The sequence below is a fragment of the Aedes aegypti genome, chromosome 3 (genome assembly GCF_002204515.2).
Source record: "Aedes aegypti strain LVP_AGWG chromosome 3, AaegL5.0 Primary Assembly, whole genome shotgun sequence".
Taxonomy (NCBI): domain Eukaryota; kingdom Metazoa; phylum Arthropoda; class Insecta; order Diptera; family Culicidae; genus Aedes; species Aedes aegypti.
In genome coordinates, this window is record NC_035109.1 from 369585475 (window position 1) to 369609294 (window position 23820).

At 40.7% G+C, this 23820-nt stretch overlaps 1 protein-coding gene across 2 annotated transcripts in view; it reads right to left on the reverse strand.

Moving 5' to 3' along the window:
* Positions 1-21834, reverse strand: part of LOC5568447 (zinc finger protein 675) — a 54647-nt gene extending 32813 nt beyond the window's left edge. Inside the window, exons 1-2 of one of the 2 annotated variants that reach the window (XM_001652229.2) lie at positions 21024-21833; positions 8159-9074 (exon numbers count right to left, since the gene is read on the reverse strand). In XM_001652229.2, the coding sequence (XP_001652279.2) occupies positions 8159-9074; positions 21024-21664 (1557 nt within the window). In that variant the 5' untranslated portion in view covers positions 21665-21833. Of the gene's footprint in view, positions 1-8158; positions 9075-21023 lie in introns of both variants that reach the window. The other variant, XM_021850603.1, reaches the window with a different exon arrangement.
* Between the last annotated feature and the right edge of the window lie 1986 nt (positions 21835-23820).

Sequence of the window (23820 nt, forward strand, 5' to 3'; positions counted from 1 at the left end):
AGCATTTGACAGTGTTTGGCATGAAGGTTTGATTGTAAAATTAAAAAACTTTAATTTTCCAACATACATTGTTAGAATAATTCAAAGTTATCTGTCAAATCGTACATTTCAGGTTAATTATCAGAACTCCAGATCTGAAAGACTTCCTGTAAGAGCTGGTGTTCCTCAAGGCAGCATTTTGGGACCAATATTATACAATATTTTCACATCTGACTTACCTGAGCTACCTCAGGGATGTCAAAAATCTTTGTTTGCGGATGACACAGGCCTCTCCGCCAAAGGTCGAAGCCTGCGTGTCATCTGTAGTCGATTGCAAAAAAGTTTGAATATTTTTTCTTCATACTTGCAAAAATGGAAGATTTCTCCTTATGCTTCCAAAACTCAACTAATAATATTCCCACATAAACCAAAAGCTCTTTATTTGAAACCTTCAAGTAGACATGTTGTCACGATAAGAGGGGTTCCAATAAATTGGTCAGATGAAGTTAAGTATCTAGGGCTCATGCTAGATAAGAATTTAACTTTCAAAAATCACATTGAGGGCATTCAAGCCAAATGTAATAAATATGTAAAATGTCTCTATCCCCTTATTAATAGAAAATCAAAACTTTGTCTTAAGAACAAGCTTTTGATATTCAAACAAATTTTCAGGCCAGCCATGTTGTATGCTGTACCAATATGGACTAGCTGTTGTAATACCAGGAAGAAAGCTCTGCAGAGAATTCAAAATAAAATTTTGAAAATGATTCTGAGGCTTCCTCCCTGGTATAGTACCAATGAGTTACATAGAATATCCAATGTTGAAACATTGGAACAAATGTCAAATACAATCATTAATAATTTCAGGCAAAAATCGTTACAATCTTCTATTGCCACGATTAATGCGTTATATGTTTAGGTTAAGTTAGGTTAAGTATATTAAAAACGTTTTTTTTTCTCTTATAAGCAGGTGAAATCAACTCACCTGTTTTTTTTTTTTGTTTTTTACAAGGGGGAAATCTGCAAACAGATCCCCTGAGAAGATAACTCAGGGAATGCGGGGATGACGCACCAACGACGACCCGCTAAAACCAGCCTATGCACTGTGCATGAGCAATTCATTTAGAATTGCTCAAGTGGTGAACAGTGCATCGACATGACCCTTGGACTCAGACCCTCATCTCCCCGGAACCACCTTACGGTATTTCTTCGGGAAGGGACCAGTGCATATAGCACAACACGTGTAGCAGAAGTAGCCTAGGCAAACTGCTTCTCCTAGCCGACTTAAACAATGTTACAAGGGACAAGCCTCGGCAGAGCTAATCCTCTGCAGCCAACTCTTGGTCGGCGCGCCATAGACGCTGCAATTCTAACATAATGTGAGTGACAGCCGTAGTTACTGCATTCCAGCACTCGGCATCCGCACACATTCTCTCTATAATATTGTCGGGGGACGTGTCCCCTCCGCATGTAGTGAGCATGCGACCTCTCACAACGATGAAACGGGGGCAATCGAACACGACATGCTCCGCTGTTTCCTCTACACCAGCACAATTGGGGCACGCAGGAGATTCTGAGTGCCCGAACCTATGCAGGTACTGTCTATAGCAACCATGTCCTGACAGAAACTGCGTCAGGTGGAAGTTCACTTCCCCATGGCTTCTACCATACCAATCTGACACATTTGGTATTAGTCGATGGGTCCATCTACCCTTAGTGGAGTTATCCCATTCCAGCTGCCAGCTTCTGAGCGTTTCCTCTTTACACGTGTCGCGGACTCCTCTGGTACCCCTTTGGTTGAAGCATTGAACATCTTCCTTGATGATGAGCCCGATGGGCGTCATCCCGGCTATGATGCACACGGCCTCTTTAGATACCGTCCGGTATGCACTTGCTACTCTTAAGCACATTATCCTGTACGTGCTTTCCAACCGCTTTAGGTTTCTGTTCGTTCTAAGCGCTTTTGACCAGATTGGTCCTCCATACCTTAGTATGGATAGCGCCACGCTTGCCAGCAGCTTGCGTTTGCTGGCAATTACAGCAGAGCTGTTAGACATCATCCTCGAAAGCGCCGCTATAGCCGTAGATGCCCTTTTACAGGCATATTCAACGTGGCTAGCGAAGCTCAGCTTGTCATCGATCATTACCCCAAGATGCCTAAGGGATCGCTTGGACTCTATGGTGCAATCACCTACCGAGATAAGCGCCCGTTGCTCGGACTTGCGGTTGTTGACCACCACCACCTCAGTCTTGTGACGGGCCAGTCCTAGTTTCCTAGACTTCATTCATTCCTCAACCAGGGAAATAGAGTGCGCTGCTGTCAACTCTACTTCCTCCATCGATTCACCATAGACCACTAGGGTGATATCGTCGGCGAAGCCAACAATCTTAACACCCGTCGGAAGGGGCAGCCTCAGTACGTCATCGTACATCGCATTCCATAACAGCGGGCCCAGGATTGAACCTTGGGGTACTCCCGCGGTAATTCGAACGCTTTTCTGCCCCTCCTCTGTGTCATACAGTAGAATCCTACCATCAACATAGCTTTCTAGAAGCTTACACAACTGCACCGGTACCTTGAGGCGGTGAAGCGCGTGTGCTATTGCTTCCCAGCTTGCGCTGTTGAACGCATTCTTCACATCCAGAGTGACAACCGCGCAGTAACGGATGCCGCTCCTTTTATGCTCGATTGCCACCTCAGCTGTTTGAACGACCGACTGGATGGCGTCCAGAGTAGATTTACCTTTTCTGAATCCAAACTGGTTGTTGGACAGGCCGTCCGCACTCTCCGTATACGGTACTAGTCTGTTGAGAATCAACCTCTCCAATAACTTGCCCGTCGTATCTAGTAGACAGATAGGTCTATACGCCGACGGGTCACCTGGTGGTTTCCCCGCCTTTGGTAGTAGCACCAATTTCTGTTGCTTCCATACATCCGGGAAGATTCCTTGATCAATGCAGCGTTGCATCGTGGTTCTGAACATGTCCGGATCCGTGTTCACTGCCGCTTTTAAGGCAACATTCGGGATACCATCGGGTCCCGGTGCCTTGTTTGACGCGAATGATTTCACGACTTCTGCCAGCTCTTCGTTCGTCACTCTCGCCACTTCTTCTCCTTTATCTGCCGCATACGGCGCTGGGGGCCATGGGCTTATGGGATGGTGCGGGAAGAGTACATCGATTATCGATCGCAGCAACTCGGGCGATTTCTCTTGGGGCGCTATGGCTCCTTTGGTCTTAGTCATTACCACTCTGTAGGCGTCACCCCATGGACTAGAATTGGCACTCTCGCATAGACTTTCAAAGCATGCCCGTTTTCGACTCTTGATTTCCTTTTTGAGAGCCAACTTTGCCTCTCTGAATGCTGCACCGCGTTCCTCTCTTTGTGCTTCTGTGCGTGCGCGTTGCATTCTTCGTCTAGCCCGAAGGCAGATTGCTCGAAGATTTGCAATTGATTCGCACCACCAATACACTGGCGGCCTGTTCTCTCTAGGAGGGGCTTTTCTCGGCATGGAAGCATCACACGCTCGTGATATCATAGCAACTAGCTCTTCACCGTTTAGGTCCAGAGTGTTTCGTTCGCGCCTCAGGGCTTCAGTGAATACTTCGCCGTCGAAGCGCGCTGTTTTCCATCCTCGGGCTTGGGTCGAGTTACATCGCGCTGCCTTCTGCCCGCCTGGTATTATACTATAGCGAATCGATTGATGATCGCTATGAGTATAACCGTCATCAACGCGCCAGTTCATGGTACCTAAAAGGTTAGGACTACAAAACGTCACGTCGATGATCGATTCTGCACCATTTCTGCGGAAGGTACTCACTGTACCCACATTTGCCAGTTCTACATTTAATGCGGCCAGGGATTCCAACAATAGCTGGCCTCTTTGATTGGTGCAGCAGCTACCCCACTCCACTGCCCATGCATTAAAGTCGCCAGCTATCACTACTGGCTGCCGATTAGCTAGTTCGGCCATCATCCTGTCAACCATGTGGGAAAATTCCTCAATCGACCACCTTGGGGGCGCGTAACAACTGCAATAGAACACGCCGTTGATTTTTGCTATCGCAAAACCGTCATTTGAGCTAGAGACTACTTCTTGGATTGGGTATCGTCCTGTCGTCCCTATAGCTGCTAGCTGTTGAGACCTATCCGCCACCCAGTTCCCGTTGTTGGCTGGTATGCGGTATGGGTCCGATAATAACACCACGTCAGTCTTGGTTTCCGAGACTGACTGCCAAAGCAGCTGCTGGGCTGCATCACAGTTGTTTAAATTTAACTGTGTTACTTCCGTTTTGGCTGCTTTGATACTCCGCTTGTGCCCGGACATTTGGGTCCGCCCGTTAAGTGTCCGTTGTCTGCTCTGTCGACACATATTAGGCACTTAGCGATTTGCTTACAATCGCTTGCCCTATGGCCTTCAGCGCCGCATTTTCTGCACATCTTACTTCTGTCGGGACCATTGCAATTCCATGACTTATGGCCCTTCCCGAAACACTTGAAGCAAACTTCAGGAGGCTGTTGTATGCTCAGCCGGCAAACCGACCAGCCTACCTTGAGTATGCCCAAGTTCTTCGCTTTGTTGGCCTCTGCGACCGGCAGCCTGATCGCCGCCACCTGGGTGCCCTGCGGGCCCTTTCTAAGGTGGATGGCCTTACTGGCTACGTCGATGTAACACTGCTCTTTGAGGGCAGCCGAGACCTCCGCTGCATCGGTGACCTCATCCAGATTTTTACACTGGAGAGTCGCTTCAGCAGTAAGGGATCTTACATCAACCTCGTCACCAAGTACTTCTTGTGCCAGTTGCTTATAGACTGCACCCTTTTCCTTGGCGTCCTTCTTTAAGACTAGGATCATTTCACCAATCCTAGTTCGCCTTATGCTTCGCACGTCTGCGCCCAATGGCGATAGCTTCTCTGTGCTTCGCATCGCCTTCAGAACCTCGGCGTATTTTGCTTCCTCTGTTTTGATAACGAGGGCTTCGCCTAAATTCCTACGTTTCGCTGTTTTCGGTTTAGCGCTCTCCTTGGGCTCCGTTTTCGGTTTCCTCTGTTTTTTCTTATTTCCAACTCGTATCCACGGGTTGCTGTTGCCTTGCGCCCGTGGTTCCTGTGGATGCACTGCCTGGTTCCGGCTAACCCGTGGCTCCTTTTTCTTGGCTTTCTTGGCCTTAGGATTGGTGTTGGGTTCTCCTTTGTTGCCATGTCCTCTTGATCGCGGGGCTTGGCTCGTGCCAGCTTTTCCGCTTTGGAGGACGGCCGCGTAGGTCACTTTTCCCTTAGCAACCATACGTCTTTTCGCCACGTATTCATCACCGGAAGCTTCCCTCTTCCGCATCGCGTATCGAATAATATCATCAGATATATTCGCGTTGCCTGTGAAGGAAAACACTTCGGTCTGACACGACCTAGTGTCTTTTTGGCCTTCTACCTTGCCCAGTTGTTCCTTGGCTTTCTCGTAGTCCTGCTTTGCAGCTAGGACTGATTGTCGCAATTTCAGTAGACTTGTTTTCAAGTCTTTGCTGATATTTGTTTTGCTTTTAACATATTCGATGATGACATCAAGTTGCTCAGCAGCTACCTGCATTTTAGGGAGGTACTCGCTATTGCGATCCATGGCCTCGATTAGTCCCGGGCCATCGGTCACCACACATGTTGCACTGGAGCGGCCAGTGCCTGCCGTCGTCACAGTATCTAGGCTTTTGCCCACACTGTTTTCAATAAAGTTGGTCGCCTCCTTCCTTAGCCGGTTACTGGTAGGTCCAGAAGCCTCTCCTTCACATTCCGCTAGTTGTTTGTTTTGGTTGATCATCTCTTATGGGTCCCCCTAAGAGCCGCTATCCATCTCCGCTGGAATAGTCGCCTTTATAATCCCATGGTTATCTATGCAAGCAGGGAGGCCATGCTAGGGTTGACATAGTCCTTTATGGGGTACTATGTTCAGAGCCGGATCGGCGCAGGTCAGGTAATGGCATCTGAGCCTACTCCCGCCCAGTTGGAACAACCAGGCGACGGATTTGGAACGTACTCTAAGGCCTGCCACGGTTTTACGGGACGGGGGCAGCCTGCGCCATTAACCCACTCGCCGTTTCGGGCCAGTGTCACCCGACCCTACTAAGGGAGTAGAATGTCGCCGCTGTCAGCCTCAAAGCATATTATCCAGTACATATACCGTTACTTGTCCTTTGTCGTGCGCTGCCAGTATACATAATTGGGGCCGTACTGGCGTTGGTCCCAATGTGCTCAAAGCACTCCTACTCGTAATTCCATGCCTTGTCCGTTTGTATCGCGACCAGTATGCCATAATCAGGATCTCACTGGTATCAATCCTGATGTGCCGGTTGGCACTCCTGTTAGTTTGGGCTAGGGTACTTTAAGCGGCACCGGTCGCTGTGACAGAGTTGCATTCGGATTTTTGTGGTTTTTATGAAGGTTCATCAGAGCCCACTGCGAACTTCACCACATCCTGGGCAACTCCCCAACTCGCAGAGGTCCTGGGGGGGGTCCGTTAAGCCCCTGGACTGTCGTCCCTGCTGCCCCAATCAATCAACTCACCTGTAAAAAAACTGAACTGCTACGGCAAATGAAATGTAATATGTTGTTAACAAAATGTTAATTAAATCTTAAATTTGTTTTACCAAATTAGGATGATAGTGTTGTCAAATAACACAGAACACCTAGATATAAGAAATGAATGTAATGTTTAGAATGATACTAATAAAGAAATTTTTAAAAAAAAAAAAATAATAATTTTATTCAAACTCGGACCCGAACCGAATAAAAGAAAATTTGGTTTTTATATTTTCTAGTGAAAATTCATAAACAGTCAAAGCTAATTTTCCTTTACACGCCAAGAAAGAATGCAAAAAAGATGTAGTTTGTACCCTTTTTGTATGTTGCTTTGGATTTTAGAAAACTAAGTTAATTACATGTTTTGGAAATCATATGATGATTTCGATTATTTTGAGAGTTCCACTTAATGGCATTCAGTAACAGTAATTATCATGGATTGAATTAAAGATAAAATTCACTTCACTTAATAAACTTCTATGTTAGAGACATTCCACGCTCCACTGGGGACGTAAAGCCGTATAAAGCAAGAAAATTAAGATTAATTCAGAGTTTGAATGCTAGTAATGCTTTTAGCAAAATACTTCAACTGTTATAAATAATGTATCGAGTGCGCAGAGTTAGGAACCTGAATGCGCAGAATATGGAGCATTGCAAAAATGAGTGCGCAGAGTTAGGAACACGGACACCCTTGAGAAAAATTAAAAATTTGCAATAAAAATCATTACTTAGTGAAGCTTTTATATTTTTTCCTTATACATGAAATCAATAAGTATTTGCTCCCAAAATTTCAGAGGATTGTGTTTTGTTTTCAATTAATTACAGCTGTTTGAAATTTAAAAATCCTTAAGTGCGCAGAGTATGGGGCCTTCACGGTATAACGGTTTATCTAAAGTGTAATTTTCGACGAAAAATTCAAAACTATTTATCTCAAAATCAGATAGCCCTACACAAAAACTGTCTTCAGCAAACTTGTTCACATCGTTAAAATCTACAACTTTACTGAAGATACCACGAAGCTATTCCTTCAATATGTTTAGTTATGTCATTTATAAAAAATCGTCAAAAAATTGACTTTAGTCAAACCGTTACTGCTTTTGAACTTGTGATTGGAAAAATTACTCAAAAATATATGTTAAAATTCAAGTTTTGTCTGATGTTCTGTCAAAATTTCATTCAAATCGGTCTATAAATAACTGAGATATAGCTTACCAAAGTTGGTCATTTTGTATGGAAAATCGAAAAAGTTGCAAATGTTTTGTCCAATACTGTAGATATGGTCCTTTTTTCGCTCCCTCGCAAAGAGGCAAAGGAATCACGCTGCCCTAGAATATGTCACCGAACACTGATGATGTTGAGGCCTAATAACCTGTTTGCGAGGGAGCGATAAAATACTAAGCAGAGAGGCAACGCAAAATGAGCGAGGAAGATGCAACACAAAGCACAATAGTGCCATCAAAACTCCTCGAGTGTTGTTTTGTTCGGGCGGGGCATAGCAATTAGAGAGAAAGAGTACCAGAAAAATACTGATCTACTAGCGATAATTGATGTGAAACTTAACCAAATCCTAGAAAATTACTTAATATCTAAGCAAGTCACAAATTGAACCTACCTTTTCGTGCCGCTGCAGCTCGGACATGTACATAAAGCCTTTGTCGCACTGTGAACACGGATAGCGCTTGACTTTATCCTTGCTTGCTGCTGTCGCTGTTGTCGCACTTGCAGTCATGTACTGATTCTTTGGTGGAGGTGCAACGCCATGCCTGGCCACTTCGTGCTTTGTCCTGGCGCTGGTCTTCCGGAACCTCAACGGACAGTGCGAGCACTTGATTCGCTTGGAAGGATCGTGCATGGCCAGATGTTTGTTGAAGAGGATGATATTCTTGAAGGACAGGTTGCACTCCTGGCAGTTCAGCGACGAGTGATCCTGGTGGTCCATCATCAAGTGGTGGATCAGGGCGTTTTTGCTCTCGTGGCGGGAGGAGCAAACGTAGCATTTGAAATTGAGCTGCACCTTCAGAGGAGGAGGCTTGACGAGATGTATCGAAGATGGGTCCGATAAACTGGGCTTTTCCTCGGTAATTGTACTTTCCATCGACGCATTACGGGACTGGCCAACGGGATTATAGAAATACTGCTGCATGTCAGCATCATCCAAGGGCTCGTCTTTTATGATGAGAGCCCCTGGAGTGCATTCCGATTGATTAGGATCGTCTCCACTTTCAACCTTGCTACTGAATTCCACTCTTTCGGTCGTCATCTTCCGAAGTAACAACTTGAACCTGCGTGATTTTTCGCTGATTTCCCGCCAAAAGGCGTGACTCATATCAATCTGTACGGTGCATCGCTCGCAGAAGTATCCCTCCTCGGCGTATTCGGCAATCAAAAGGAACTGAGCAAAGTATTTCTTGGCCATCCACTGGAGCGAGTGACCGTCGCTGATGTTCAGCTTCATATTGAACATGTTGTCTACCGTGTCGAATTTCATGCACAACCGACAGCTGGCCACCTGGATGAGGATGTCGTTTCTGAAACGAAGAAGCCAATGTAACAATATAATTTCTATGAATCATATTTGAACAATTCTTTCAGATGCTGTGATTTTTTGCCTGACCTGCTTGGGTGTCTACTCGTTTAGCAAAATGAAATTCCCTGATATTTCCAGGTTTTTTCCAGGTTTTCTAAAAATAATTCCAGGTTCAAGAAATACTGTAATTTTATATGTCTAAAACAAATTAATGAACGGAACATTCAAGTGCATCAGTATGTGTCTTCTTGAAAGTATTTTTTGTACAGATTATGTACCATTCATTTCTATCGGTCGTTTGGATAACTTAGACAGCTTCATGGGCGCTAAATTAAACTTTATTAGGATATGTGGCAATATATCTGCAATCTAAATTAACACAAATAATTCGTAAAACTTTTGGATCCCGGATCCATTTTTTTTATGATAGAAACACGGATTATCAAGCCCCTGGGTAAGCGCGTTCGACCGTATAACATTTGACTGTGGTAATATGATTAAATTATAAATGTTTGCATTTCATTCGAAAAAGTTTTAAATTAGTCATGATTGTTACGAAATTTCGAATTGATTTTTGTTCAAGTTCCAGTTTACTTTTCGAATTTTTTTTTCTGATGTTAATTTTAAAAATGAATGAGTTTCTTGAAAATATGAAATTTAGAGACCTCCTTCCAGGAAAAAAGAGATTAAAAAGTAACCAAAAAGAGACCGAAAAGAGACAAAACAGTAATCAAAAACCGAAACCTAACAGGAACCCGGACAAAATAGTTTAATCAGACCAGACATTTCTCTGAAACTATTTTTAAAACTTTTTTTTTCAAATAAGGTACAACGGGGCAAGTGGGTAAATGGGGTAAGTGAAAACAATTGATATATTTCACTGAATATGTGAAAAAAAACGTTTTGAACTCATGCGTAAACCTTTGAGGCCATTGAGAACATTACGATAGGTAAGATATTTCTGAGATTTTTCAGCCATTATTGCATAATAGAGCGAAAAATTGTTAACCTGTCAACTGTTACTCCGTAACAAGTTGGCGGCGTACAATCTTATTTTAATATTTTCAGTGGAAAAAAGTTGCGGAAAATAATTTCCTGTACCACTTCTTAGTTGTCCCCTGTGACAGTTTCAAACTGCAATAAAAAAGTTTTAAAATTTTATTCGACGTAGACCTAAAAATAACTAAATTTAAACACCGTCAATTTTCTTATCAGGTGGGGCAAGTGAAAAGTTTATCATAAGAGATTGAATTTGTGTTTTCTCTTTAAGTAGCCATAAGTAAACATGGTTCGTCATTATCATAGAAAAACATAACGTGCTGATAACTCAAGAAACACTATACTCAAGCGTTAAAAGCTATTAGAAATCGTGGAACTTCTCTAAAAGATGTGGCCAAACATTACAATATTAATATGTCTACTTCGGGCAGCCAATTAAAAGGAAGACGTTGACTGAAAAGTTGCAATATTAGAGAACACACGAAAATCTCGTTCAAAACGTAAAAATGGGATATAGGTCTATCCACATAAAAAAGATTCTAAATACGTTATTGAAGGATTCCGTTTGATTTCTCCCGAAGAGTTATCCGACGTCATATCCGACTTTCTCAAAAACAAATAACGAGCGGTGGGAATTATACAGAGCAGAAATGCAATGGCTGTCCTATAATGTAAAAACTAACATTGGAAATGTTGCAGTTATAATGTTGTCGAATCATTTCAACTAACATAACTGAACCGAAGAAAATTCAAACGAAAAGAAAAATATTTTCTTTGTTTACATATTACTTATGTTATTGTTCATTGGGAAGCCTTAACAAATGTTAAAGCTTATAGAAATCGTGGATATAACTGTTTGTTTTTGAATTTATTGTTCAAAACGGTAAACTTTTCACTTGCCCCACTTTTGGGGCAAGTGAAAAGTAAGGAGACATTTTTCAAAAACTTTTTCTGTATTTTTTCTTCAATTTTTCATAAAAATCAATTTCAGCATGCTGCTTATATTTGGTGGGAGTCAAGCTAAAAATATACATGACCTCATTTGTTTCAATTTAAAGTCTCTAGAATTTGAAGAATCTCAACTATGCGAATTCCATTACCCACTTGCCCCACGGTACCTTATATTTTTTTGCGACATTACGACGACATACCAGCAGATGTGCCAGTAAAGGACAAACATTCATTGATGTATTACGACGACATTACGAAAGGGATGGATTCATATCTATATTTAAGATATTCACTCTCCAAAAATTTTCCTAAGGAATTCCTCCAAAAATTTGTTTTTTTATATCTCAAAATAGAACCAAGATTTTTCCAAACATTATCACAAAAAATACCACAAGGCTTTCATCAGAAATTTCTTCACATATTATTTCAGATATTTTTTGTAAAAACCCTTAGTCCTCGAGGATTTTATCCGGTGATTCTCCAATTAGCTTTTTCTAGAACATCCTCCAGGACTCCCGTTTAAAACATGTTGTAATATTCAACTATAAATTTCTCCAGATGCCTCCAAGGATATCTCAGGATTTTCTACAAAATTGTTCTTTAGAATTTTTATAAGATTTTGACTACAAATTTATCTCTCTTGGATTGCATGTGGAAAGTAATTCAGGATCCCCATGGTAGTGATCACCTGCCTATCAAAATTTCAGTTACCAATAATTCGTGTCGAACACACCAGATCGACGTAGCGTATGACCTCACGAAGCATATCGACTGGGGAAAATACGCTGAAGCGATCTCCGTAAATGAGCAATCGGTCGATATACTTCCACCGCTGGAAGAATATCAATTCTTATCCGCGTTGATTATAAACAGTGCTCTTCAAGCTCAGCGTAAACCGATTCCAGGATCTTTAGTACGACGTCGGCCGCCCACCCCGTGGTGGGATGGCGAATGCACCGGAGTCTATCGCGAAAGATCAGATGCGTTTAAAGAATATCGGAAACGTGGAACGCGCGATAACTACGATCGGTATTGTTCTCTTGACCGCAAGTTCAAGAGCCTCGTGAAAGCGAAGAAACGCGGGTACTGGAGAAACTTCGTCAACGGATTATAAAGGGAAACGTCGATGCGAACCCTGTGGATGGTCGGTAGAAGAATGCGGAACGTACAATCGGTAAACGAGGATCGTGAAAGTTCTTCTCGATGGATATTTGATTTCGCGAAAAAAGTTTGTCCGGACTCTGTCCAAATTCAAATGACTATTCGTGATTATCCAGAAGAAAGGAATGCAATGGACTCTTTTCGATGGTAGAACTCTCACTTGCTCTCTTCTCATGTAATAATTCTGCCCCGGGTATGGATAGAATTAAGTTCAACTTGCTGAAAAACCTCCCAGACGTCGCAAAGAGAGCAACATTGTTCCGGATGATGTGAGACAAGTGAGAGTTATTGCCATCCAAAAACCAGGAAAGCCTGCATCGGATTACAACTCGTACCGTCCTATTGCGATGTTGTCGTGTCTCCGAAAGTTGTTAGAGAAGATGATTCTCTTTCGACTGGACAAATCTAGCGTAACATTTGAAAAGGGCCTATCTGCAAAACGTAAACATTGAGAAATTCTCAATTGAAGATTCCGTACCATATTTATAATTCCTATTTTAAACCCATTTGCATTTTTACTAGTTTCATACCTGTGTTCGACACCCATTAAAGTCTGTTGCGTGGCCCATTATGTTTCTAATCTCAAATAACACAACAACTAGTAAAAATTGTTGAATTCAAACATCATCGGCAGATAGGCCCTTTTATGAATCTTCAAACCAGTTAGGCCCTTTCAATTAGGCCCTTTGATTGAACATGGTTTCAGTTAGGCCCTTTTATAATTTGCTAATTTTATTGATTTTTGAATCGGTTTGCATAAATCTTGAACAAAATTTAGCGATTATGTGAAAAAACACTATATAATAGCCAAATATTGGAAATTTTCGGTTGAAGATTCAGTACCATATTGATTATTCCTATTTCAAACCCATTCGCTTTTTACTAGTTTCATACTTGGGGAAGATCCAAAAATGACCTCCATCGTTTTTCGGAATTTCTAGAACCCTTCTACCCCCTCTGTCACGCTTTTTCTAATACCCAATCCATATACTGTCATGTTTTCGTACATCCCCCCATTGGAGGAGGCCCCAATTGATGGACGTCATTTTCGGATAACCCCTTGTGTTCGACACTTATAATGGTCTATTACGTGGCTCACAACGGTTTGAATTTGAAATAGCACAACTTGTAAAAATAGTTCAATTCAAACATCATCCGCAGATAGGCCCTTTTACGAATTTTCAAACCAGTTAGGCCCTTTTTGAATTTGCTAATTTTATTGATTATTGAAGTGATTTGCATAATTCTTCGACAACATTTAATGATTATGTGAGAAAACAACACAATATCATACAAGCTAAATATTGGAAACTATTCTATACAAAATCAGCAACATATTGATTATTGATATTTCTCGCGTAACAATTCAAAAGGGCCAATCCTCAGATCGTTGACTCTGAGAAAATTCGATTTGAATATTATTCACCACATTTTCAATTCCGATTTTTCAGTATTTAATTCAATCAATGTGATTTCTTGCTAGTTGAGTGACGATTTACTATTACTACACGCTAATAATTGATTTTATTCTGAAAACTGACAAAAATGTGGAAAAAATGATAAGTTTAAATGCTTGGCCCATTTTCGATTTTCATCAAGGCATGGGCCTTTTTTATTGGCCAAAATAGAAATTTTTTAGCGTGCTTGGCCCAAGGCTAGGCCTTTTCGGTTTTCAATGAATGAGCAAGAGAGAGTCATTGGCCTCTCACCATGCTAAGGCCAATGACAGTTTGCGAAATTTTCCGATTGTAGGCCCTCTTGATGGAGCGAGAACCAATCATTGGCCTTTTCGAGTGGGGGCCAATGAATGATTTGGAAAAAAGCGGTTATTGGCCGTTTTGAAAACCGAGTTTATAACGGTAAGTTTTATGATTATGTTGACAATGTTTGCATAGTTTGTGGGTGTTGGAAGATGCTATCGAATGGTATCAAAACCCGATTTGTTTACAATTTGATCATTGGCCCTTTAGAACTGTTACGCGAGATTTCAAACCCATTCACTTTTTTTTACTAGTTTTATACTTGTGTTATACACTCATTATGGTTTATTACGTGGCCCAGAACGTTAGTAATCTTAAATAGCATAACGACTCGTGAAAATGGTTGCATTCAAATATCATCAGCAGTTAGGCCCTTCAATGAATCATCAAACCAGTTAGGCCCTTTCAGTTAGGCCCTTCGATTGGACATGGTTTCAGTTAGGCCCCTCCAGTTAGGCCCTTTTATTAAACATAGTTCCAGTTAGGCCCTTTTGGAATTTGTTGATTTTATTGCTTATTGAAGTGATTTTCATAGTTTTTAAATAAAATAAAGCGAGAGAAAAACAATGTAATAGCTAAATGTTGGATATTCTCGGTTGAAGGTTCAGTACCTTATTGATTATATCTATTTCAAACCCATTCACTTTTTTACTTGTTTTATACTTGAGGGCCTTCCTTAGCCGAGCAGTTTAAGTCCGCGGCTACAAAGCAAAGCCATCCTGAAGGTATCAGACTTCCATTCCCGGTCGGTCCAGGTTTTTTCGTAATGGAAATTTCCTTTACTTTCCTGAATATAGAGTACCTTCGTACTTGTCACACGATATACGAATGCGAAAATGGCAACTTGTCAAAGAAAACTCTCAGTTTATAACTGTGGAAGTACTCATTGAACACAAAGCTTAGAAGCAGGCTCTGTCCCAGTGAGGACGTAATGCCAAGAAGAAGTATAAGAACAATTCTTGCAGAGCTGTTACAAATACAAACGAATTTGTTTTTGTGAAAATCGCGACTTTTGGAACTCGATCCACAACTAGAGGCAACAAATAAAAATTAACAAATAAAAATTAACAAATAAAAATTATTCAAAATTTCTAATGTAATTGATTTTTTTCCAGGATAAAAAATCAGTTTTTTAACTAACTTCGTATTAAGATTATGATAAAACTAGTAAGAAAGAGAATGAGCTTGAAATAGGAATCAATATAGTACTGAATCTTCAATAAAGAATTTTTATTAATTAATGTTGATTTTCTCACATACCTAATCGATTGATTTTGATCTAAAACTTTGAAAATCACTTCAATAATTAATAAAATTAACAAATTCCAAAAGGGCCTAACTGGAACTAAGTTTAATAAAAGGGCCTAACTGGAGGGGCCTAACTGAAACCATGTTCAATCAAAGGGCCTAACTGAAAGGGCCTAACTGGTTTGCAGACTCGTAAAAGGGCCTATCTGCCGATGATGTTTGAATTCAACCATTTTCACGAGTTGTTTTGTTATTTAGGATTTAAAACGTTATGGGCCACCTAGTAGACTATTATGAGTGTCGAACACAAGTATAAAACTAGTAAATAGGAGAAAGGGTTTGAAATATAAATAATCAATATAGTACTGAATCTTCAATAAAGAATTTTCAATATTCAATGTTGATTTTCTCACATAATCGATTGATTATGTTCTAAAACTTTGAAAATCTATTCAATAATCAATAAATTTAACAAATTCCAAAAGGGCCTAACTGGAACTATGTTAAATAAAAGGGCCTAACTGGAGGGGCCTAACTGAAACCATGTTCAATTAAAGGGCCTAATTGAAAGGGCCTAACTGGTTTGAAGACTCGTAAAAGGGCCTATCTGCCGATGATGTTTGAATTCAACATTTTTTACTAGTTTTTATGTTATGTTAGATTCAAAACGTTACGTGGCCCAGTAATAGACTATGAGTGCCGAACCAAAGTTTAAAACTATTAGATAGCAATGAGTTTAAAATAGTAACAATCAATATGTTACAGAATCTTCAATCGAGCATTTCTCAATTTTTACGTTATGCTGATAGACCCTTTTCAATTATTTCACCAGGTTCCATTATGTGAGAAAAGCACTATACAATGGCTAAATATTGAAAAATATGGAGGACAATTAAAAATGCACGGAAGGGCCAATCTGATTTTGATGGAAATTTTCAGTTAGGCCCTTTTATGACCAGTTAGGCCCTCTTAGTTTTATCATTTTCAGATAGGCCCTTTTAAATTTGAATAAAATTACCCTTAATAATGCATTTTGCATGCCCGTAAGAGTATGTAGGAGTAATTTACGTAAAAAATGATACGAATAATGAATAATCAAGTTTGTTTACATTTTGCAGTTAGGCCCTTTTCAAATGTTACGCTAGAAATGGGTTGAATCGACTGGCCTTCTCTCAGATACTCAATTTGGATTCCGCAGAGGCAAAGGAACGAGCGATTGTCTTGCGCTCCTTTTAATGAAATTCAACTGGCCTACGCTCAAAAAGAACAAATGGGCTCAGTCTTTTTGGATATTAAGGGGGCTTTTGATGCAGTTTGCGTTGATGTCCTTTCAGACAAACTCCACGAGTGTGGACTTGCCCGATTTTGAATAACTACTTGTACAATTTGTTGTCTGAGAAGCACATGTTTTTCTCACATGGAAACTCAACAACTTCTCGAATAAGTTACATGGGTCTCCCCCAGGGCTCTTGTTTAAGCCCTCTTCTTTACAACTTTTACGTAAGAGATATTGATGATTGTCTCAAGGGAAATTGCTCGCTAAGACAGCTTGCGGATGACGCCGTTGTTTCTGTTACAGGACCAGAGGTGGACAATCTGCAAGGACCATTGCAAGATACTCTGGACTCCACTTGGGCTGTGAAGCTGGGTATCGAATTCTCTCCGGAGAAAACCGAGTTAGTTGTCTTTTCTAGAAAGCGTGATCCAGCACAGCTAGAACTTCAGTTTATGGGTAAGGCACTGACTCAAGGTTTATCGCATATGTATTTAGGGGTCTGGTTTGATTCTAAATGCACCTGGGGAAAACAAATTAGGTATCTGTATCAGAAGTGCCAGCAACGAATCAACTTCATGCGTACCGTAAAATGGGGCTAATAGAAACACTTTTCGACATGTTCATGTTTGAATGTGTACAACTTAAACCGTGTGGATAAAATCCAATTTTATTAGTCTTAAATATGGGTCGCGTCTTCCTTTGCTATGACCCCAATCGCTGTTAAAAAATAAAAATTATATCGTACAAAGATTTATGAAAATGTTGTATGTTTCTATTCACCCCGCAATGGGGCGAATAGAAACATTGTTCAATAAATATCAATACTTTTTTGAGATGTAGCAAAATTTTTAATTTGAAAATAGTTTAGCGATACTCTGTTGTTATTGAACTAATGAAAAAAATATATTTCAGTACGTTTCTGAAGTTTATAATTGCATAATAGTCGCATTTTTAACAAAAGGTCGCTTTGTTTCTATTCGCCCCGTTTTACGGTACACTCACAGGAACATGGTGGGGGGCCCACCCGGACGATCTGATAAAGCTATATCGCACAACGATTCTGTCGGTTTTTGAATACGGTAGTTTTTGCTTCCAATCCGCCGCGAAAACACACATTCTGAAGCTCCAGCGTATTCAGTATCGTTGTCTTCGGATCGCGTTAGGCTGTATGAACTCGACTCATACCATGAGTTTAGAGATATTAGCAGGAATACTGCCTTTATCAGATAGGTTCGTGGAATTGTCGTTAAGGTTCCTCATCCGCTGTGAAGTGTTGAACCCGTTGGTAATTGAAAATTTTGAGAAGCTAATCGAACGAAATCCTCAAACAAGATTTATGACATTGTACTACGCGTACATGACTCTGGAGGTTAACCCTTCTTCGAATGTTCCCAATCGTAGTTGTTTCCCAGACTTCTCAAGTTCAACTGTAGTTTTTGATCTGTCCATGAGGCAAGAAATCCGTGGAATTCCAGATCTGCTTCGCTCGGAGCATATACCAATAATTTTTGCTAGCAAGTTCGGTCACATCAGCTACGAGAGAAGGTTTTACACCGACGGGTCAAAAACGAATGATTCCACTGGATTTGGTATGTACAACGAGTTTCATAGCGCCGCATATAAACTTCAGAATCCTTGCTCCTTATATGTCGCGGAATTAACGGCTATACATTACGCATTAGAGCGAATTGCCTCTCTTCCCTCTGATCAATATTTCATTTTTACGGATAGCCTTAGCTCCGTTCAATGAGGCCGGTGAAGCACTCCCCGTATTTTCTCAGTGAAATACGATCTAAATTGAGTGCTCTATCGAATGATTCATATACTATCACCTTGGTTTGGGTCCCTTCACATTGCTCGATCCCGGGCAATGAGAAAGCGGACTCGCCTTCAATGAATTTTTCTCAATTGCTCGTCAACATGCATTGGTCAGCTGGCAACAAAAATGGGATGCCGGAGAATTGGGCAGGTGGTTACATTCCATTCTCCCGCAAGTATCGAAGAAGCCGTGGTTCAAGGGGTTAGACTTAAGTCGAGACTTTATTAAGGTAATGTGTCGACTTATGTCCAACCACTACTCTCTAGGCTCTCACTTCTATCGAATAGGGCTCACAGATAGCAATCACTGCAGCTGCGGTGCAGGTTACCAAGATATCAACCACGTAGTTTGGGAGTGCCTCGAATACGGTATTGCCAGATCTAATTTTTGTACATCCCTCAGGGCCCAAGGGAAACCAGAAAAGGAAGACATTAGAAATGTGTTGGGTAAACTTGACCTTGTGTACATGAAGCTTTTGTACGAATTTTTGAAACAAGCTAACATCTGTGTTTGATTCCCCCATCTCGTCGGTCTACTTGTCCACCTTGTGTCCCCTCGAAATTCGTCTTGTTGTATCGTTACAGGTTGTCATTGTCCACTCCACGTTCGACCAGCAGCAAAGTAAACACGTCACATCTTCAAGCTGCTGTCAACGGAACGATCCCATTGTCCTATCCCTTCCTTGAAATTATTGTTACCCCTAACCTCGACCAAACCGCGAGTTTTACGGTTCCCCAAAGCTAACATAGTATATTAAGAAGACATCATGAAATTGTTAAAACAATCAAAAGAAGTCGGCTCCGTAATGCCTAATGGCGCATGAGCCTAGTAAATAAATGATTAAGTAAAAAAAAAAAAAACAAATTTCTCTGAGGATACCTTCAGGATTGCTCCTAGGATTTTTTCTCGGAAATTCTTCTATTAATTCTCAAGGAAGTTTTTAAAACCTTTTTCTCAAGCATTCTTCCAGGAGTTTTCACCAAGAAAGCTGAGAAATTTAAAAAAAATCCTTGACGTAAATTTATGGGTATCTTCTGTTACAGTTACTTATGTAATTTCTTAGGCCACCCTTGATTAAAGAGGATTTTCAGGAAGATTTACTCTTGAAGAACTTTTAGAAGATTTCCAAGATTATTGCTACTTATTATCGTAGAATAAAAAGAAAAATCATAATATCTCGCAGGATATTGCGCAGGATCTCCTGGAACACAGGACGAAATTACTAGAAAATTGTGTAGGAATAATCATTCCTACAGTCGAAGGATTTCATAGAAAAAATTGGTGTTAAATTGTGTGGAACCTTAAAAGAACTTTTCAATATTTCATGGGGATTTTTTGAGAAATTCATTGAAAAATGTTTGGATGAACTCCAGTGATCGTTGGATGAAATGTTGGAGAAATTCCTAGAAAAAAAACTAAAGAAACTTAATAATGAAAAACAGGTCGAATTGAGGAAATTATTTGAAATGTTCTCAATATATTGACTCGAATAACGCCTCGAGGAGCTTTTGGATCAATTCTTTGGAATAACCGTAGACGAAATGGCGTTAAAATTCTTGTCAAGTTTTCTTGGGAGAAATTCTGTGGGAAACTTTGGATATCTCTTTGATTAACGACTGTAGAATTCGGTTGGATAGTTAGTGAAAAAATATCTGGAGGAAGTCCTAAGATAGTATTTGTTCAAAGTACTGCCTGAGAAAAAATTCTAGAGGTATCTACGTTTTTTTTTCTTCTTCTTACTTTATTATTGAGACTTTCAGCCCTAGGCTGGTTCATCTCATAACATGTATCAACGTTGAAATGTTCAAGGATTTCCTGAAGCAAATTATGGAGGAACGCCTGTAAGCATCCTATGAAAAAAATGCTGAAGCAATTTTTCATAATAAAATCTCTGGAGAAACCACAAGGATATTTCCTGAGGCTGTTCTCGAGAAATACGAGAAGAAATTTTGCATCTCAGTTATCTCAGGAAAGAAAAGAGACTTTAGATACTATTTTGATTCAAATAGAGACTTCAGACACCTTTTATCAAAAATAGAGACTTTTTAGAGACTTGCAAAAAAATGGTATCTAAAAAGAAACCTGCTACCAGCCGTAGATATGTTAATCCTTTACCGAATAAATTTAGATACATTAAAAACATCAATCATGTTTTGATAAGCTGATGAAATTTCATACTCGAAAGAATTCTCACTGAACAGCTCATATAGTTTTTGGAGAGCGGCGCAGCCGAATTTTTTTCGAATGAAGATAGTTTTCTGGCAATTAATGATAGCTCTGGGTTATAATGCAAAAATCCTTTGTCGTGAACATATTCTATCATGAATTACTGCTTCAAAATAATTTCCCTGATTTTGATCGAAATTCCCTGAGAATTCCAGGTTTTTTCCAGGTTGAATAAAATTCCCTGATAATTCCAGGTTTTCCAGGTTTTTCCAGGTAGTAGACACCCTGTTAAGTGAAACTCCTTGGCGTACCAGGAGTAAAATTGAATTCCCCGGTATTCTCTCACTTGTAGTATTGAGACCATTTTGGTTAAAACGATAGTTTGGGGACCATCCATTACACATATCCTTTCCATAGGCTTGCTTTTAAATGGTATTTCTATTACCTCACCTAAGCATAGTATACAAAAGGTTCAAATATTCTTCAAAAAACTATTTAAATAGTGACCAAATCTCTAAACACAGCCCTGCTACCAGTCCCTTAGAATGCCCAAAAAAAATCAGTGCTCACCTCACGAACAGAGTCGGTTCCCGGTATTTGTTATCCACGCCATTTGCAATAGCCTCCGGAGCCTGAGCAGCAAAGTGCATATTGCAAACTTGCGCCTTACGGTCCGCCTCCTCCTCCTGATCCGCAGAAATCGTCTCCCCGCTTCCGACCGAAATTGCCTTCAGCCATCTCTCCCGCAACTCGTCGTCCCGGGGAAAATCCGTCAGCCACTGCTGCTCCCGATTGACACATCCCGGAATGCAACACGTCGATGAAGTGGTCTCAATTCTCACGATTGGCAGTCCCGTCCCGGCCATTGGCTCATGCCCCAAGTCGCTCTCCTGCTTCACCGGTTGATACATACTGCGCCTTCGGACCTGGTCATCCTGAACATCCAAATGAAGCGTCGGAATCCAGTCTACGCTTTCAACGTCATCCGACGCGGAAGGTTTGCCGGAAACGAAGTGTCGTCCACACACCAAGGCGTGCGTCATCTGAGGATCGGTCAGCCGTAGAACTTCTCCCCAACGGGCTCTCCTCTTTAGCATCTGCTGTCGAAGGTCTTCACTGGCCCGAACCCGAACGGCCGGAATCCGGAACAGGTGGTGCTCCTTGCTGGGGGAGTAGATGGGGCAACTCAACACGGCGCACTTACTTGGCATGGCGACGTTTGGCTTCGCCAGATACGAGCACTTTAAAGGTGAGAATCAATATAAATTTTACAATTTTCGATCGGGTTTCACTTTGTTTTTGTCGCTTTTGCTTAAATTTTGATGATCGGCGAGATGGACCAACCAATGGTCTTAGCCTGTCGAGTACGACAATCCAAAGAAAAAAAAAATTTTTGATGATCATAGGCCTTTTCATGTGACAGATCCGTCTATGCATTTGTTTACATCGGTGGAGGACCGGTGCTAACACGGGCCTGTCATTTTCATAGAAGAACTGTCAAAGTGCTTCCCGATCAGCTGATTTGAGACGTCATGTGAATAGGCCTATCGCTTTGCTTACGAAAATGAACACCATCAAAAAATGAATGTGGCCAAGGTGACCAGATTTATTTATGGCATCAACGTGCACTGAAAAACAAATATTTGCTGATTGATTCACACATTTCACACAGTAAAAAGTTGTTGAGTATGTTATGTAAATACATCGAAACCGCTGCAACCAAGTCATTCCTTCGATCGTGTTATTGCGGCGCTTATATTAAATCCACATCCAGCGGCGGCAGTAACGCGCAGAAGATATGCGCGCAATTCAAACGCAACGTCAAAATTCAAGTAGGCTTGGATTTTTTCGTCCTTCAAGCCTGATTCGCTGCTGACAAGTAATTTCTCGGCCTATCTTGATGCATGGAAAATTTCTGCAAGGAATCGATCAAGAATGCACTTTTTTCTGATCGCAGTACGCAGTTGAAAAGAAATGTCAGTTCAAATGGGAGTCGCTGTAGAAAATTTCTGTAAGGAATCGGCGAGAAATTTCTTTAGCGATTCCTTTTCAGTAGCAAATCAGGCTTCAAGGACACAAATGTTTCAAATTTGCTAAAACTGAAACATTTAATGATTTTCATTATCACTGCGACAGTATATCGACATTTTCAGATAATCTCATTACGTGGATTTATCTTGCAGAGCACAATATATTATATTATAATACTCGCGGCAGATTGGTGTAATAAATGCGACCGATGTAATTTCTCCGATGTAATGGACCAATGCCAAGTTCACTATCTAAAGTTTGTGCGGTGCCGTGTTATTTATGTGACCATGATGGCAACGAGTGAATGCGGCACCGCTCAAACGTCAAACTAGTGAACTCGTGCATTTGTCCATTCTTCTTTTTCTTGGCATTAGGTCCCCAAGCAACCAATAGTTCGGATAGTACTTAAGCAGTGAAGTCCATAGTCCACTTTTGGTGTAAACCTAGTTTCAGTGAAACATTTTCGCTGATTAAGAAAAAACTATCAGCACCATTAAATAAACTTGATTCTCAGAAGAGTAACTCATGAACAACTTGAAAGTTGAGAATAAGTTTGAATTGAATTTTTTTTGTGTTTAACTTAAAAGAACTTTATGTAAACTGTAAAGTTCGGCTAATAGACCATTTCCGTCAGACCTTACCCCTAATTTTTATATTTTTCTTCGAAAGGCGATACTTTTTAATGATTATTGGCGCTTTCAGATATTTTTTGGGGATGATACACAAATTATGTCACGCTAAATTTCAACTTTTTCGACCCCCTCCCCCCCCCTTTGTCACACTTTTTGTATGAGTCCTCCAAAAATTTTGTAAGGCTTGTCACGCTTGGCTCGATCCCCCCCCCCTTGGAGCGTGACGTAATTTGTGCATGACCCCTTGTATGCACTCCTGATTTTCTTACAATTTTTTGAAAATTTGGGAATTTGAGGTGAAATTCGTCGTGCGGCACAGTTGTTTCAACCCTGGGTGTAGAAAGTGGAGATTTCTCGCGGAACATTACTAAAGGACCTATGTACAAATGAGAGATTCTCTTCTCTCTCGTTCTCTTTCGATTAAAACAGTGGAATACTAAAGATTTTGAGAAGTTTTTCACTATAGATCGAAAGTCAATTTCCTTGACTAGCGTTTCATACAAAAAACGCAACAGAAGAGGTTAATGTGACACAGTTATTAATGAAAGAGAAAGTAAACAAAGAGAGCCTCTCAATGTTAGATAGGTCCTTCAGTAATGTTAAGCGAGATTTCTCAAAATTTTTACAACATCCCTGCATTGAATGTTTGTAGACACAACAAAATGTCAAATCCAGCAACAACAAAATTGACTCGCTCGTTGGTT